This window comes from Pyrgilauda ruficollis, unplaced genomic scaffold (assembly GCF_017590135.1).
Source record: "Pyrgilauda ruficollis isolate IOZ18807 unplaced genomic scaffold, ASM1759013v1 scaffold245, whole genome shotgun sequence".
Taxonomy (NCBI): Eukaryota; Metazoa; Chordata; class Aves; order Passeriformes; family Passeridae; genus Pyrgilauda; species Pyrgilauda ruficollis.
The window spans coordinates 60,699-77,285 of record NW_024523767.1 but is presented as its reverse complement, the minus strand read 5'-3'; the positions used below and the strand labels follow the sequence as shown (position 1 = coordinate 77,285).

Here is a 16,587-nt window from a genome sequence, read left to right as displayed (position 1 = left end):
TTCCCACAGGGAATGGTGCTGTCTGCTGAGTACATCAAGAAGAAGCTGGAGCAGGAGATGGTGCTGTCCCAAGCTTTTGGACGGGATTTGGTGAGTACAAGTTGTCTCTGGACCGAGGATGAGATTTCCATTAAAAACAGGGTTTTAAGGGAATCTCTGTGTCCCTGAGTCTGTTGTATTAATTTCTCAGCTCCTCCTTTAATTCCTGGATTTCCAGCTAGTTACTCATTTCATGGCATGGTTTGGGTTGGAAGGGACCTTAAAGCTCATCGCATTCCAACCCCTGCCATGGGCAGAGTACGTTCCACAAGATCAGGTTGCTCCAAGCCCCATCCAGACTTCCTGCAAGGCTTTTTTATTTTGGAAGCACCAATACTGCAGAGATCCTGATTATTTTCCTTTTTCCTGAGGCAGGAAGTCCCACATGGTGGCAATGAAGGACGGGGAGCATTAAAACCAAATCAGCAGGAACTAAAATCTCATTCTTATGGAGATTTTCTTTGGAATGCGGTGCTGACTGTCCCTGTGGGCACATTCTTGGTGGCAGGGAGATGTCACAGGACTCAAGGGAGATGTTGGGAAGCAGCTTACCTTGGTCTGTATGTTGGAAATAATTGCTGAAGTGCTGCCTTGGGATATTTGGTGGATGGAGAGAGAGATAAACCAGCATCCAGCTTTTTGGGATGGTAGAAAGGGAAAATGGGTGTTGTTCCTGTTACTCAGGAGGAATATTTCCTGGCTTTAGGTCCATAAGTGCCATCTCAGGTCCCACCAGCCCAGACCTTGTTTCTGACAGTTGCCACGGACAGATATTCCAGAGAAATGTGTCCACTGAGGTTTAGAGACACTTTCTGTGTGGGCTTGGATGTTATCAGGAGGGACAAAAAGCTCCCATCAAATCCTAAATAATTCAAATAGCTAGTGTGCCTTTCCTTTTTCTTCCCACCTTCTTTCTTTCAGGAATGTCCCAGTAGGCCAAATGTAGAATTCATGAAGCGAATTAATTCCATCCTCCAGTGAGGCCCTGGCATGGGTTTCCCAGAAAAGCTGTGTCTGCCCCATCCCTGGAAGTGTTCCAGCATGGGTTGGATGGGGCTTGGAGCAGCCTGGGCTAGTGGAAGGTGTCCCTGCCCATGGTAGGGGGTGGAATGGAATGATCTCTCCCTTCCTTTCCAACCTAAACCATTCCAGGATTCCCTGATGATTCCATGATTCAGAACAAGCAAGGAGCTATTCAGCTGGAATCTGGAGTGCTCATGTATAGAAATACACTCCAAAACTGGTGAAAGGGAGAGAAATGGGAGATAAATTCAATTTCATTTCCAATCTGACCTCGATTCCATGTTGTTTCCATGTTTTTTAGGGAAGAGGAACAAAACACTACGGCCTGATTGTGGTTGGGCATTCCCTTGGCGCTGGCACAGCTGCCATCCTGTCCTTCCTGCTGCGTCCCCAGTATCCATCCCTGAAGTGCTTTGCTTATTCCCCTCCAGGTGGGCTGCTCAGGTAGGTGGTGGGATACACCTGGGATACACTGGATCCTGCTTGTGAGGCTCTAGGGAGCACTGAAATGGACAGGCAGCCTGGAGAATACGAGTGTTTCCTCTGGGATATAGTTTGGTATTCAAGCTAGGATGGCAAATGGCCGCTTTCCCAAATATTCTGGTTTATAAGTGAATTATTCATGGCTCTAAATTTAATGGGAAATGGGTGCAATTTCCTTACTCTCTACCCCCTCCCACTAAACAGATGGAAGTAAGGGAGATACTTGACCAAATGCAGGTGTCTGCAGCAGCTGATCCAGTTGTTTGGGCTCCTTTTCCAAAGAAATTGGAATTGGGATGTGATTTCTGTCATTCTGCAGCCTAAAATTGCTCACAGGGATTGTTCTGGTTTCCCTCTCTTGGCTGTGGGGCAAAACCAGGGAGAGATTAATCATGAATCCTTCCCATTGTAAATGGGAGCAGACCTTCTGGTCATGTCATTCCCAAACAAAACATTGCATTGGATTGCTGGGAAGTGAGGGAAGGTCTTCCTGGTCCTAACAGACACCATGGGGATCCTTGGAATCAGCTATGGATCATGAGAAGCTCCTTGTGGTAGTTCCTGCATCATATTCCAGGAGCAGCCAAGGGTTTTAAACCATCCTGCTGCTGAATCTGGATGCTGGCATTCCTTGTAGTATTCCCAGGTCTTCTGCAGCCACAGAGCTACAGAGGAGGATATTTCAGGAGAGTTGTGCAACCTTCTGCTCCAGACTTCCACTCCTGGATCTCTTGGTAGCTCCTGACTTGTGTCATGCCCGGGATCATCCTGGTCAGTGAGGCAGCCTCTGCCCACGGTAACTGGTTGAGAATATCTCCAGGAAACTCAGAGTGGGAATCTTGATTTCTTTCTTCTTGTCTCAGAAGTCAGGTTGCTGCAGAAATTTGCCATTTGAATTCCCCCAAATATTGGGGTATTTCATCCTACATTGTAGCCTCAGGAGCACGAAATATCTTCTTCCTTGGCTGCCCCACCATTCCCAAACTATTGGAAAATGACTATGACACATTCAGTTCAAGCATTTCCTTTCCCAGCTATATCCAGAATCTTGTGCAAGGAAATGATTGGGCCATAGAATGTGGAGATAAGTCTCTTTCTCCACAAGGCACAAATCCCCAAAGCCTGGAGCAGCTTGGATTGGGGTTTGTGCCCCTGGTTTCCCTGCCACTGAGTAGGGAATGAAACACTGTTTGCTTCTTCTTGCTCCTGTTTCTCTTCCAGTGAGGATGCCATGGAGTATTCCAAGGAGTTTGTGACTGCGGTGGTGCTTGGCAAAGATCTGGTACCCAGGCAAGTGGAGAAGTGTCTGAATTCCTTGATGAATCTCTGCTGTTCTGTCCCAAATCATGTTTCCTGTCTGAAACACTTGGATCATCTCTGTCTCCAGCTTCCTCATTTTCCTATCCTTCTATTGTTCCCTGTGTCACTGTGTTTTTCCTGGACACCTTTGTAGGGGTTTTTATGGGCAAATCCCTCCTGTGTGAAAGAAAAGGGGGAATCTCCTACCTCTGGAATCCTTCCTTGTGGTACCTGGAATATCAGGTGTGCCACCTTCCTGGTTACCTGTGTTATCTTGGCCCTGTCCTGGATGTGCTGCCACCTCATTTGGACCAGTTTGTCCCAAAATCCCTGTTCCACGTCACCTCATCTTCAAACCAGATCATTCTTTGTGCCTTGGCATTCCTCACCTTCCTCACCTCCTGGGATATGTTTTGCTGAGCAGGGATTTGGAACAGGAGCCAGGCAACCTGGGATTTACCTGGATGCCATGATCCTGTCCACCCTGTCATCTGCTCAGTGGTGTCATTCAGCTCCAGGGCACTTTTCCAACTCACCTGTCCTGTGCATCGTCACCTCCCTCCTTCCCTGTTCACTGATCTTATCCTTGTTGGTTGTTGTCCTGGTAATTCCCTGGGGCCTTTCACTCCTGGCTCCTGCTCCTGGGTGATGCCACACCTCTGAATCCATCTGCTCCATGCTGTATCCTTGTAGTGTCCTTTTGAACACAATGTCTTGCTTACTGTGCTCCATATCCTTCTTGTCCTGTTCCCTGCCCAGGTGTTGTGAACACATTTCCCCCTCTTCCATAGCCATAATTTTCTTCTTTTCCAGACTCGCTTCTTCTTTTCCAGAATCACATCTTAATCTCTTCCAGAATCACATCTTCCTCATTTCCATAACCACACCTTTTTTTTCCAGAGTCACATCTTCCTCTTTTCCATGGTCACATCTTCCTCTCTTCCAGGATTGGGCTCTCTCAGCTGGAGGGATTTCGCCGGCAGCTTCTGGATGTTCTCCAAAGAAGCACCAAACCAAAGGTAAGAGGGAGGAACCAACACCTGGAGATGTCTCTGAGCAGGGATGGGGAATTTTAGTGCCAGGAGGGTGGGTTTCCTCCAGGCCTCCTCAGGATCATTATTTAAGGACCCAGAGGAATGATGGAAGAAGCTGGAGAGCCCAGTGGGATCATTCTGGCTCACTTGCTGAGACTTCACCATTACAGATCCCAAATAACTGAGCAGGGAATTTTCTTTCTGAGCCTCTTTTTAAAGTCTGTATTCCAAGTGTGGATTTTCCTGACCAGTTAAAACTGGGAACAAGCTGGAAGGACAACAGCCACTGTGCTTGTCAGAACACAGATGATGCTGTTCCAGGATAAATGGTCTGCTCATGTCTTGGAGATGGGAAATGTGGGAAGTTGTCCCTCCCCAGTCTTTATCATTGCACCAAGATGGGAAAAAAACATAAAATATGAAGATTTTTAGGGATAATACATGATGGAACTTATCTGGAGAGGGTATATAATTGAGAAAGGAAAAGCAACTTTCAGAAACATTTGGATCTTCTCTGTATCCAGCTTCCCTGTTTTCCTGTCCTTGTGTTGTTCTTTATTTATTCCCAGTATCACTGTGTTTTTCCTCGACACCTCTGTTGGTGTTCCACCAACAATTTTTAGGCAAATCCCTCCTGTGTGAAAGAAAACTGAGAATATCCTGCCTTTGGAATTCTTTAAACCTTTCAAGTCTTAGGAGGCAATTCCACTTGATTTTGCTTTTCTCTCCTCAAATCCTCCCTCCTCTCTCTCCCTCTCTCTCTTTGTGGGAACAGTGGCGGATCATTGTGGGGGCTACCAAGTGCATTCCCAAATCCGAGCTTCCCGAGGAGCCAGAGGAGAACTCGGTGACAAGCAACCGGCTCTGGACACATCCCAGTGACCTGACCATCGCCCTGAGTGCCAGCACCCCCCTGTACCCCCCGGGCCGCATCATCCACGTGGTGCACAACCACCCTGCTGAGCAGTGCTGGTGAGTCCTGCAGTTCCTGCTGGAATTCTTGCTGGAAAAGTCTCCCTGACACAAGGAGAAGGGGGTTTTCTTTCCCCCTGTCTCATGAGGACAGTGGTTGTGTTTGTGCTGGTGGAGTTATGGAATGGTTTGGGTTGGAAGGGACTGTGGAGATCATGGGCAGGGATAACTTCCACCAGACCAGGTTGCTCCAAGCCCAGTCCAGCCTGGATTTGAGCACTTCCAGGGATGGGGCAGCCACAGCTTCCCTTGGAAATCCATCCCAATTTCCCAGTCTCACCACCCTCACAGGGAAGAGTTTCTTCCAATATCTAATCTAAACCAGCACGTGGAATGCTGTAATGGCTTGAGTTGAAAGGGACTTAAGGATCATCCACTTCTGGCCCCTGCTGTGGGCAGGGACACTTTCCACCATCCCAGGTTGCTTCAAGCCCATCCAACCTGGCCAGGAACACTTCCAGGGATAGGACAGCCACAGCTTCTCTGGGCAGCCTGTGCCAGGGCCTCTGCACCCTCACAGGGAAGGATTTTTTCCCAATATCCCATCTAAACCCACCCTCTTTCAGCTTAAAGCTACTCCCCCTTTTCCCATTATTCCAGGCCCTTGTCCAAAGTCCTTTCCCTCTTTAGATGATGATTAGCTCATGGATAATCATGTCCCCATAAAGTAGGATTTTGGAGCAATATGTATTTTAACAGTTCCTCCTTGTGTTTTTCCTCTTTTTCTCCCTCTTCATCCTGCTGTTTTCATATGCCAAAACACTGCCTTTCTCTTCCATCCCATTTTCCCTGTTGTCTGGACCCCTTTTCCAGCTGCTGTGAGCAGGAGGATCCCACCTACTTTGCCATCTGGGGGGACAACAAGGCCTTCAACGAGGTGATCATCTCCCCGGCCATGCTGCACGAACACCTCCCCTACGTGGTCATGGAAGGGCTCAACAAGGTGAGGCAGGGAACTGTCATCCCAAAAACCACTGGGACAGGCAGGCTTAGCCTGGGAATGCTGCTGGTTAAATACACCAGGCCGTTTATTTTGGAGAAGAGGAGGAAAGGTGATGCTCCTGGTCAGTCTTGCACAGGGTCTTGGAGTGGAGTGTGATGAGGTGGAATGAAATTCCCACAGTCCCAGAAGCTCCTGTTTCCAAATTTAACATCAGAATAACATGAGGTTGAGTGGTGATGGTTCATTCCAGGAGCTGTCATTAAATTGGAGCCCAGGTGACATCCAGGGATGTGTCAGGATTTATCCATCTAATCCTTTATCTCCCTGTGCTTCCAAAAGGTTCTGGGAAGGAAGAGGCCAATCCAGCTGTTTGAAAGCCTCCAGTCAATCCCTGCTGTTCCTCTACTTTCCTTGCACAGGTCTTGGAGAACTACAACAAGGGGAAAACAGCTCTGCTTTCCGCAGCCAAAGTGATGGTGAGTCCTACGGAAGTGGATCTCACCCCGGAGCTGATATTCCAGAGCCAGCCCTTGCCCAGCTGCCCCTCTGTGCAGATCGGAACTGGAGCCATCCCAGTGGACAGAAGGAACAGCAGTACCAAGTAAGGAGAGATTTTATATGGAATATTGGCTCCAGGTGTGGGTCCTCTTCCTCTTGGAGCATTGTGATCCACGTTTGTGGGAAAGACAGATCCATGGGCCTTTGTGGAAATTAAAGCTTCAGGAAATCTTGAGGAATGTCAGGGGGAAAAATCCCTTGTGTTGCTTAGGAATTTGACTGCAGCAAGGTCAGGAAAAGGTATGGAAGAGACTTCCTTTTTTTCTCCTTATCCAGACAGGTGGGGTTTTCCCAAGGTAAAAAAAAACTTGGAGCCAAGTTCGGTTTGGTTTGGAAGGGATTTAAGGATCACCCAGTTCCAGCCCCTGACATGGATAGGGACACCTTCTACCAGCCCAGGTTGCTCCAAGCCCTGTCCAGCCTGGAACACCATCAGGGATAGTCCACAGCCTCTCTGGACAGGAGAGAAGGATTTAGTGAGCCAGGAAAAAAGAGAGAAGGGCAAGAACTGGAGTTTGCAGAGGGACAATCCATTTGTGATATTTCCAGCTGGGAGGACAGAGCGAGAAGAGATTCTCCGGAATTGTGGATGCCTCTGGTTGGAGGAGCTGTGTGAGGAACCCTCGGATCCTCTAGCTGTTCTGGAATTCTGCAGCCTCGTGTTCTCTGTTTCCCATTGCAGGAGCAAATCCCATTCGGAAATCAGCCTGGAGGGATTCTATGAGACAAAGCCACTTTCTCCTGTGCAGAAGGACCCCGTGGAGCTGCTTCTCCTGGACACTAAGGAACGCCTCTCCGTGGAGCTCCAGGACCGCCGCGCCCCTCTGGCCACCATGGAGAGCCTCTCGGACAACGAATCCATCTACAGCTTCGATTCCCGGCGCTCCTCCGGTTTCCGGAGCATCCGGGGCTCCCCCAGCCTCCATGCGGTCATGGAGAAGGACGAGACGCACTGCTTTTATATAGACCCCGTTATCCCTGAGGAAAACCCTTCCCTCAGCTCCCGGACAGAGCTGCTGGCTGCTGACAGCCTCTCCAAGCATTCCCAGGAGACGCAGCCCCCGGAAAACGTCCTCAACAGCGGTGGCACCACCCCCCAGCGCCGCTGCAGCGCCGAGGGCACCGGGAGCGACGGGGAGCGCACGTCCTCGTCCCCTCGGGAAGAGCCGCCGCTCCACAACGGCCGCCTGGCCGACGTTCCCAGTCCCCAGGTGCTGGAATTTGCAGAGTTCATCGACAGCCTCTTCAACTTGGACAGTAAAAGCAGCTCCTTCCAGGACATTTACTGCATGATGGTGTCGGACAGTTCCAGCGACTTTGCGGAGATGCCCAAATCCGTCAGCGACCAGGAGATCCTGCTGAGGGCGCAGTACGAGCCTAACTTAGTCCCAAAGCCCCCGAGGTTGTTTGCGGGCTCGACGGATCCCTCGTCGGGAATCTCCGTGTCACCCTCCTTCCCCCTTAGCTCATCCGGAGAACTCATGGATATCACTCCCACGGGTGTGAGCAGCCAGGAGTGCCTGGCCACAGACAAAATCCGGACTTCCACCCCCTCCGGACACGTAACCAGCCCTGCCAAGCAGGACGACCTCATGATTTCGGCCCTTTAGTGCAGGGGAAAGGGGTGGAATGATCCCAGTGGGATAATCCATGGAGGCGGCTGTCATCGGGCAGTTGGGATCAGAGGAGACAGCTGGAAAAATCCTTTCTGGGGTGACCCAGTGGTGGTGTCTGGAGGATGGATTGTGCTGGAATCCTGTGCTTGGAGCTGGGAGAAGCTTTGCCCCATGGGGCTTGAGAGGGTCTGAGGCACTAAAGTTCCCTACCTCAGCCTGTCTCATTCCAGAGGCAGATTCCTTGCCCTGGGGCACCTGCTGAGTTTGGGAGTGAGATACCTGGATAGATGGAAGCAGGAGGGAGCCAGGCCAGATCCCTCTCCTCGGGACCGAGCCAGTGGTTTTGGGAAATGAGCGGATTGAGACTTTGGGCCCTGTTGCACTACCACGGATCCGGCCCAAGATCCAATTCGGCACACTTCCATGGGGATTGCTTTTGTAGGACACTCCCGTTTTAAAGCCATTGGGGCTGTATTCCCCCCAAATCCAGTCTCCCCTTCCTGGCCAGGCACAGCAGGAATGGGGCTGGCACCATGGTTTCTCTCCCCCGAGCACTCCTGAGAGGGAAGGACGCTGTTCCCAAGAGCCCAATCACTCTGCATTTGGCAGAAAGTTCTCCTGGATATCACCCCCATCACTCCTCAGTTCCCTGGACCCCTCCAAGCTGGCGACATTCCTGTGGGACTGCCAGGATTCTCATCTCAGAGCTGCATGGATGTGGATGGATCAGCTGCAAAATGTACCTGGCATTATTTTCCAGGCCCCTGTGGAGTCTGGGAGTCTCTCCTGGATCCCTGGGGGTCCTCACACCACCCATATGCAGCATCCGTGGATCAGTGCCAGCCTCTGTCATTGGGAATTCAGGGAAAAGATGGACTTTTCCCCAGTATTGCAATCTCTTGTATGTTTACAGAGCTGCTGAGCTGGTTGGAAGGTATTTATTAAGGAAATAGGGAGACTTTCCCAAAGGAAAATCCATGGTCATCCTCTCCTTCCTGTGCTGTTCCCTCTGGGGACTGAGGGAAGAGAGGATGGGCAGGCAGAATTCCAAGCCCCCTGCTTCCCAAGTGGCTTGGATTTGAGGGTAACCGCCTGCCCCCTCCCCACCTGCACAATTCCATGTAGGAAAGCTTGAGCAAGTTAGGAAAACTACCTGAGCCTCCGGGCCCAGAGGAGCCTGCTCTGCCTCTCCAGGCAGGTTTTCCAATGATGGTAGCAGGAGGAAAACTACCTATTGTAGGAAATGAAACGTTCTTGGGACCTGGAAAAGGCCTTGAATTGCCACAACTCCCCCTCAAAGCTCAGCAGTTACTGATGGCTCTCCCCGGAGCTCCATCCTCCCTCCCTGGAAAAGAAATTCCTGGTTTAACTTCCTTAGAATCCTGTGGTTGCTCCCTTTTCCCCTCCTTAGCAGTGCTATTTCCATTGTGGCAGGATGCTGTGCTTTCCAGGAGCTCAGCTCCTGGCAAATCCCGGGCTTCCTGTTCTCCGTGTGGGCTGTGGAAGCGCCGGGATGGGCCAGGGCTGTGCTTCCTGGGAGCCAGTGGGATCCAGTGCCATTGAGGAGCACTTTATAACCGGTGTGCATTGATGTAAATAATCCTGGGTGCACGGAATTCCACTGGATTCTGAGTCCAGGTGCTGATATCCCACTCCATCCAGCGTGGGATGCTGCAGCCCCTGCTCCTTACCTGTTTCAGAGCTTTCAGAAGTGCTTCAAGCGGCCAGGAAAACATTATCCCTGTGGTTTAAGGTTCCAAAGGTGACCTTTCCCTGAGTGGAATCAGAGGGAGGAAGCCCCTCTGGATTCAGAGGAATTCGGAGAAGGAAAAATCCTTTTATTCTGAGCAACCAGAAGTTCTTTTTGTTTTTGTAGGTCCTTAAAAAAGGAGCAGGGAGCATGTGGTTTGGGAGCACAGGGTAAGGAGGAATTCCTGCACTCAGGAAACACTACCGAGGTGATTTTTCAGGAATACGCACAAAAATCTTGGAAGGTTTGAGGGGAAAAGGGGAGCTGAGGGGCAGGGAGGCCGGGGCTAGCAGGCTAGCTCCCCTTCTGGCCCAGGGGTTGGGATAAGGAGCTCATTCCTGCCCTTAATCCCAGCAGGAATTAACCCTTAGCACTAAGGCAGAGCTTGGGATCTGCAAAGCACTTTAAAACACTAAGGAAAAGGATCATCTCTGTCCCTGGGAGCGACATGGATACCTGGGATTAGATGGAACTACTGGTGGGAGGTGCCTCCAGGTGAGGAAAAGTGGGATATCTCCCTCCTAAAATGATTCCAGTGGGAACCTGCTGATGTTCCATGACTCAAATGTTGCACTAGAAAGTCCCTTCCTTCCCTGAACGTGTCCTGGAAGACTCAGTCCTGGGGTGACTGTTTCCTTCTTTGTGCCATTGGAACTGTATCCCATAGGAATGGCCTTCCCTTGCCCTGAGGGGAAGCAGTCTGGAATGCTGCAGTTTTTTTGCTCTGTGATTACTGGACTTTGGAAAACCTGGAAATACATAATTCCTGGGAGGTGGGCTTGCCACAGGTCAAGGAGTAAAGGCACAAAAGAGCCCCTTGAAGGTTCTCATTGTATCCTGTCATGGATAATTGCTGGTTTTTGTTGACAAACAGACCTGATCCCAGTCCTCCCAAATGAAATCCATGTTCTTGAAATTAATTCTGCTTTAAATGTCTCCGTGTCTTGATCCCCATTACTGTGTCTTGATCCCCAGCATTCTGTGTCTCCATTCCCGTCACTCCTTTGCTATCTGGGCATTTGGAAAGGCTGATCTCCCATATCCTCCTGGGAAAGCACACCTGGAATGCTGAAATACATGTTAAAGCTGCAGCTACCTCCTTCATCTGTACTGTACACCCTTCCTGCTTTCTCTTCCTGCTCTCTCTTTGGGAATACGAAGCATCTCCAGTTTTCCAAATCTTCTGGCTTCTGCTTCTTCCTCTTCAGCTTTGTGCCTTCTGATCTTCGAATATTCCCATGATACTCCAACAGGATGTTCCACCCTCTGCAGAGACAGTGCTGGAAGTGCCTGACACCCCAGATCCCAGACCGACCAACAAGTCACCCATTCCATGCCTCATCCTTAAATCCATTCTGGTCCTTCTTCCTTGGACTGAGTGACCTTTAAAGGTCCTTTCCAACACTGCTGAGTGTTGGTATTCCAAGAGTTTCTTGGCAGAGGAATGGAGCTGAGGCTCTTCTGCACCAGTAAATTGATTTTATTGTTGCTTTCATTGCAGCAGTGCCAAAAATGTGGGAAGGATCCTGCAGTGCTGAGGGTATACCAGCTCTTTTCCAATATCTATCATTACTTCTTCTCTATTGGGGCTGCCTTCTCCATTTGGAATATTCATTTCCTCCTAAAACTTCCCTCTTCTTTGCTCCTTGTTCTTCTCACCTATTTCAGGAGCCACCTTATCCCTCCCTTCTCTCAGGGTGCTAGTAGCTTGTTCCACATCCTTGGTAGCACATGGGAAACATGGGAAAACTATTCCAAAGCAGTTAAATGAGATTCTTGGAACATTTTAGGAACCTTTTTCCAAAGCAAACAGAATTTGTGGGAGGTATTTTGGTCTCTGCAGAGGGCTGGGATGGCAGAGGGTGAGGAGTGTGGTTATAGAATTCCAGTGATTCCCAGTTCTATTCTTTTAGGATGTTGGATTCCAGGAATAGTTGATGGTCCCATGCAGGATTAAAGTGGGAATTCTGTTTCCAAGGGCACATAAGAAGGAGGAAAAGCTCCAAGCGTGGGGATACAGGATGAATATCTAACACATTCTCCATGCACTTTGATGTTTTCCCAGCTTTTGCTGCTCTTTTCCTGCAGGCAGATAATATTATTTCCATGGACTCGCCCACACAGCTTTCATTTACAAATTGGGACATAGGAATAATCAGGATTACTCCTGGCAATGGGAATTAGGTGGGATTAATTATTGCTGGAATGGGTGTGTTTGGATTTGTGTTTTGAGGCTGTATCCACGAGCCTCCATTGGGCAGCAGAGCCCTTCTGTATTTGCCTTGGGAACTGCTGGGCTGGAGCTCCCCTCCATGCTGGGTTTATCCTTATCCATTCTGGGATATTCTTCCCTTGGCAGTAGGACATTCTGGCTTTGCAGGATGGGAGCAGGAATATTTAATTACAGTGGGTTTAGGGATAGTGGTTGTAACTGCACCTTTGAGTAACATTGCCAAGGGAGGTGTGGATTCTTCGTTCCTGGAAATATTCCAGGCCAGGTTGGATAAAGCTTGGAACAACCTGGGCTAGGGAAAGATGTTCCTGCCCATGGCAGCAGGTGGGAGCTTCCAAATGATTCTGGAATTCTGTGATTCCCTGCTTGTAGTTTTACGGTGCTGCAGGAAAGGGAAGGTTGGAATTCCAGCAGCACCTCTGCATGGATTGCTCTGCTGAGAAATTCCTCTGAAGGAAGCAGTTGGAAAGCACTGTGTGGAACTGGACTCATTGCTTTGTTCCCAGAGCCTGTGCAGTGCTGATTTTTGGGAAGAGCTGCTGGATTTTGGGAAGAGCCTCATTTCTTGTGCCAAAGCTCCCTCTCATGGCTCCTGCGTGGAAGAAGCAATGCTGCATGGATCCTGCTGGAGGCAAACACTGCCCATCCTTGGCAGCTGTGGGAAGAAGGAGAGGAGGGAATATTGCAGCTGGAAGCTGGGATTCAGTCTGGGAGTCCTTTGCTCTCCAGTTGAATCCCCAGGGGAATTATGGATGGAGAGAGGGATGGGAAGGGGGCTGAATCAGCAGTCACTGATGTCCTTCCCCTTCTTCTAGCTCCAAGGAGCTGCTTAAGGGCTGGAAATTCCAAATAGCCAAGGATTAAGGCAATTCCTTGCTTTGTCATAGGGAATCATCATGAGCCTCCAAATGCTTTGCTGTCTCCATTCCCATTGTTTTTTCCATGTTTCTTGAGTTCATACCTCTTGTGCCTTTGTTCTCCCTAGCTTCAGGTCCCAATTTCTGGGATCAGACATTTCCCACCTTACTTTCCCACTTCTCTGGGAGTATGGAAGTGTGGCCAAGGCCTGGTAGGAGCTGCCCTTGCTCCCGAGGTCTCCTGTTCTGCCTCAGCCAGGACTTCCCACATCTTCTCACTTTTCCCTGCTGCCTGGGGTCGTATCCAAGTGCCAAAAGCAAATCTTGACCTGAGGCAGGCAATTTCCTGCAGCCCACACCAAGTTTCTCCCTGGCTCTGGAGCAGCCCCCTTCCAAAGGTAAGCTCCCTGGGAATTTTTCCTGCTTTCCTTGTTGTCTCCAGTCCTTCTGACATCACAGTGTCACACCATGCTGCGTGCCCTGACTTTCCCACCTTCCCAGTGTACACCTATGGGATGAGGAGAACCTGTCCCTGTCTTGACCTCTTGATTCCTGAAAATCCTTGCAGCACAGGAACAAGCCTTGATGTTGGTTTTAATTTGGATTCCACTTCCCTGCTTCCCATCCCGGGCTTTGTGCAGTTCCGATGGCTCAGAGTTGGAAATCCCAGCTGGGGGTGGCATGGACCTGTCCTGCTGGGATATCCACTTTTGGGAAGTTTGTCCTAGGACACTGCCACACCCTTTGGGTCCTAACTCCTTTCCTGGGATGTCCCCAGCGCTTGGTGGTGGCAAAGTGGCCTCACCTGCAGCTCCAGCTTCCCACCTTTCCACAAGTCCAGGGGATACTCTTGACCTCCTGTCCTGGCGCTAAGTGGAATTCCTAATGGCACAGGGATATTTGGGAATGGGCTGTGCCTCCCTGTCTGGAATGTTGAGCCCTGTGAGCCTCTTTCCTTTGGCTCTGCCTCTCTGGAAAAGCCCTTCCTGCCTGTCACCTGTGTTCCATCTCGTGCTGGGGCAGCTCAGAGCAGGATACCTCTGGATTCATTTCCTGCTGGATCCCAATTGCCTCCTTAGATCTGAAACCTTTGGTATTTTTGGGAGAAGCAGCCCTTCCAGGGAGCTCTGAGGCACTCCCACTGCTTCTGGCAGGGCTCGGAGCACTTGGATATGCAACTGGGGGGGAAAACAGCCCAGCATCCTGCGTCCCCGTGCTCATCCTGGGAATGCTGCCCTCTGAATCCCTGCTCCGAGCTGCCCCAGCATGAAGATTCCAAGGAAACTCAAGCACTCCTCATGTGCCCTTCATTCTCCATGTGACTTTTTTGTACCTCTGTACGAAAGATCTGAACTAATCCCGCTGTAAAGAAAGATCCGGATGAATTATAACCTAATTCCAGAAATATGGATGTATATAAATTTTCTGTATATTCTATGGCACTCTGTATAAAATGGATGTTGGAAGCATGGCTGGAGTACGTGACTGTTCCCAAGGATGTCCTGGACATGGATGGTTGGGAATTGCCTGAGGTTTCTGCCTTAAAGGGTGGTGAGTGAGTTGGGAGAGGTGGGAAGGGCACCAGGAATTGGGTGTACGGCTTTTGGGAAGGATCCAGGAAATCACTGGGGGTTGGTTGTTTCTTCTCCAGCTCTTTCTGCTCTGGATCTCAGCCTTTGGAGTGGGAAAACACTTGGGGGAACATGCAGAGCTTGTGGATTTGCCATCCCCTGGCCAGGTTGGAGCAGGGTGGAAGTTGTCTTGGAAGTAGTAGGAGATGTCCCTGCTCATGGCAGGGATGAAACTGGATCTTTAAGGTCCCTTCCCACCCAAACCAGTCCAGTATTCCACGATCCCTGTCCCTTGAGATGAGTTCTAGGAATCTCTCCTTCTGTGGAGAAGGAAATAAAGGAAGGAACTGGATGATTTGAGTTATTCCAAGTTCAACCTGTTCTATAAAAAGAAGGATTTTAGGGCAAACAGGGAATTTTTTGGGAGTGGATGGAAATGACGGGGATAGAAGAGGAGCATGTGTGCTCTCAGTCAAGGATATATCCCAAATATTCAATTTATTGGATATTCCTGCCTGAACAGTGTGGCAATCTCCCCTTTGGATGAACAAGAAGGTGCTGGGATCCTTCTGTGAGCTGGGTGAGTCCAAACTGGGATTTTCCCAGTGTCCTGCAGGACACGGCTCTGGAGTTGTAAGGCAGGATTCTCACTGCCTGAGGGCTGTTCCCAGCTGAATAATTCCACATAATTCATATTCTGGAAAAGGGAAAAGATGCACTTATGGCTTACAGGGTCGGGGAATAAGGGCAGGAGATGTCCTGGAGCTTGCTGACCAGCCAGGAGAAATCCAGGGAGAAAAGGAATGCCTGGAAGTGTGTAATCCTATTAATGGCTGCATGGAATTGTTTTTTATGGCTGCTCCTGAAGGGACTATCAGGGAATTAAGAGCTCAAAGGTGGCTGAACTACTGAGTTCCTATAAAAATGCCTATAAAAAGTGCTGGAATGTTGAAGTGCCTGATGTTTTGGGATGGCTTTGTGGGATTTTTTTCCCTATCCGGAGCTATATCAGCCTCATAAAAGGATATTGGCTCTTCTGGAAACCCGTCCTCTCCTGGGGAAGGAAAACATCCAACTGTGGCTGCTATCCTTGGATAAACACGGAATAATCCATGTTTAGGAAAGGCTGCTTTAATTCAGTTTTTAAGGCTGAAAATATATGGATGTGGACACAGCAGGAGTGGGGGATGCTGCTATAAAACCTATTAAAAGCCTTCCTTAGGGATGTAGTCGTGTTTTCCAGGGAGATTCTCCAGCTGCTGGGTGGGTTGGTGGCCTTAGGGAAAAAAATCCCAGTTTATTGAGAAAAGTTGTTTCCAATCCATTGAGAAAATATCCAGAACTACAGAAAAAAGCCCCAAATTTTCCAACAATTTTTGAAGTGTTCCTCAGCAAGCAAAGAAAATGGGGGGGAAAAATGGGAATATTTAATTAACTAAAGCTGGGATCTAATTGTTAATCAATTCAATGGCATGGCATGGCACAAATAGTTCCTCAGGGTTTTTCCATGGATTCTGGGCTATATATGATCTGAGGGTGATGGTCCAGCTGTAATTCCTAGCCTGTTCCAGCAGGATTTGCATTTTCCTGCCTCCTCAGCAATGTCTCCTTGGATTTTCCAGCAATCTGTACTCATCCTTCCTGCTACAGAACTTCCTTGGAAAGCACATCCGGTCCTTGTGGCCTTGTTTGTCCTGGTAGAGTGGACAGGAGCTTTCCATAGAGCCTGGATGTCCTTCTTGGGAGTGGGTGGGTGACACTTCCCTGCTCCAGGCCTGGGTTGAGTCCTCGTGCTTCCAGCTCCAGACATCTCCCGGGGTGCTGAGGTATCCCAGGACATGTGTGTTCCTCCCTGAGGATGGTCCTTTATTCCTTTGTAAATCAATGGAGGTGTTCTCTCTGTCTCGGGAATGAACCCTTTGGAGTTAATGGATAACCAGGAAGGGATTGATCCACACAGGTCTCCTGCCAGGAGGAGATAACAGAGGGAGCTCTGCTTCCGCCTCCAGCAGGGTGGGAGCTTCCCTGGGAGTTGGAAAGGATTTCCCAGAGAAGCTGTGGCTGCTTCATCCCTGGAAGTGTCAAGTCCAGGTTGGACAAAGCTTGAAGCAGCCTGGAATAATGGAAGGTGTCCCTGCCCATGGCAGTGGATGGAATGGGATGAGCTTTGATGTCCCTTCCCACCCAAACCATCTGGGATTTGGGGAAT

The 16,587-nt window shown here is 49.6% G+C and overlaps 1 protein-coding gene across 7 annotated transcripts in view; it reads left to right on the top strand.

Moving 5' to 3' along the window:
* The window catches only part of DAGLA (diacylglycerol lipase alpha), a 57,583-nt gene extending 42,462 nt beyond the window's left edge, over positions 1-15,121 (top strand). For 6 of the 7 annotated variants that reach the window (XM_041470385.1, XM_041470379.1, XM_041470380.1 and 3 more), the window contains 8 exons: positions 10-90; positions 1,364-1,506; positions 2,767-2,835; positions 3,791-3,863; positions 4,654-4,850; positions 5,664-5,793; positions 6,213-6,394; positions 7,034-15,121. In XM_041470385.1, the coding sequence (XP_041326319.1) occupies positions 10-90; positions 1,364-1,506; positions 2,767-2,835; positions 3,791-3,863; positions 4,654-4,850; positions 5,664-5,793; positions 6,213-6,394; positions 7,034-7,961 (1,803 nt within the window). In that variant the 3' untranslated portion in view covers positions 7,962-15,121. The remainder of the gene's footprint in view (positions 1-9; positions 91-1,363; positions 1,507-2,766; positions 2,836-3,790; positions 3,864-4,653; positions 4,851-5,663; positions 5,794-6,212; positions 6,395-7,033) is intronic. The other variant, XM_041470386.1, reaches the window with a different exon arrangement.
* The last annotated feature ends 1,466 nt before the right edge of the window (positions 15,122-16,587 follow it).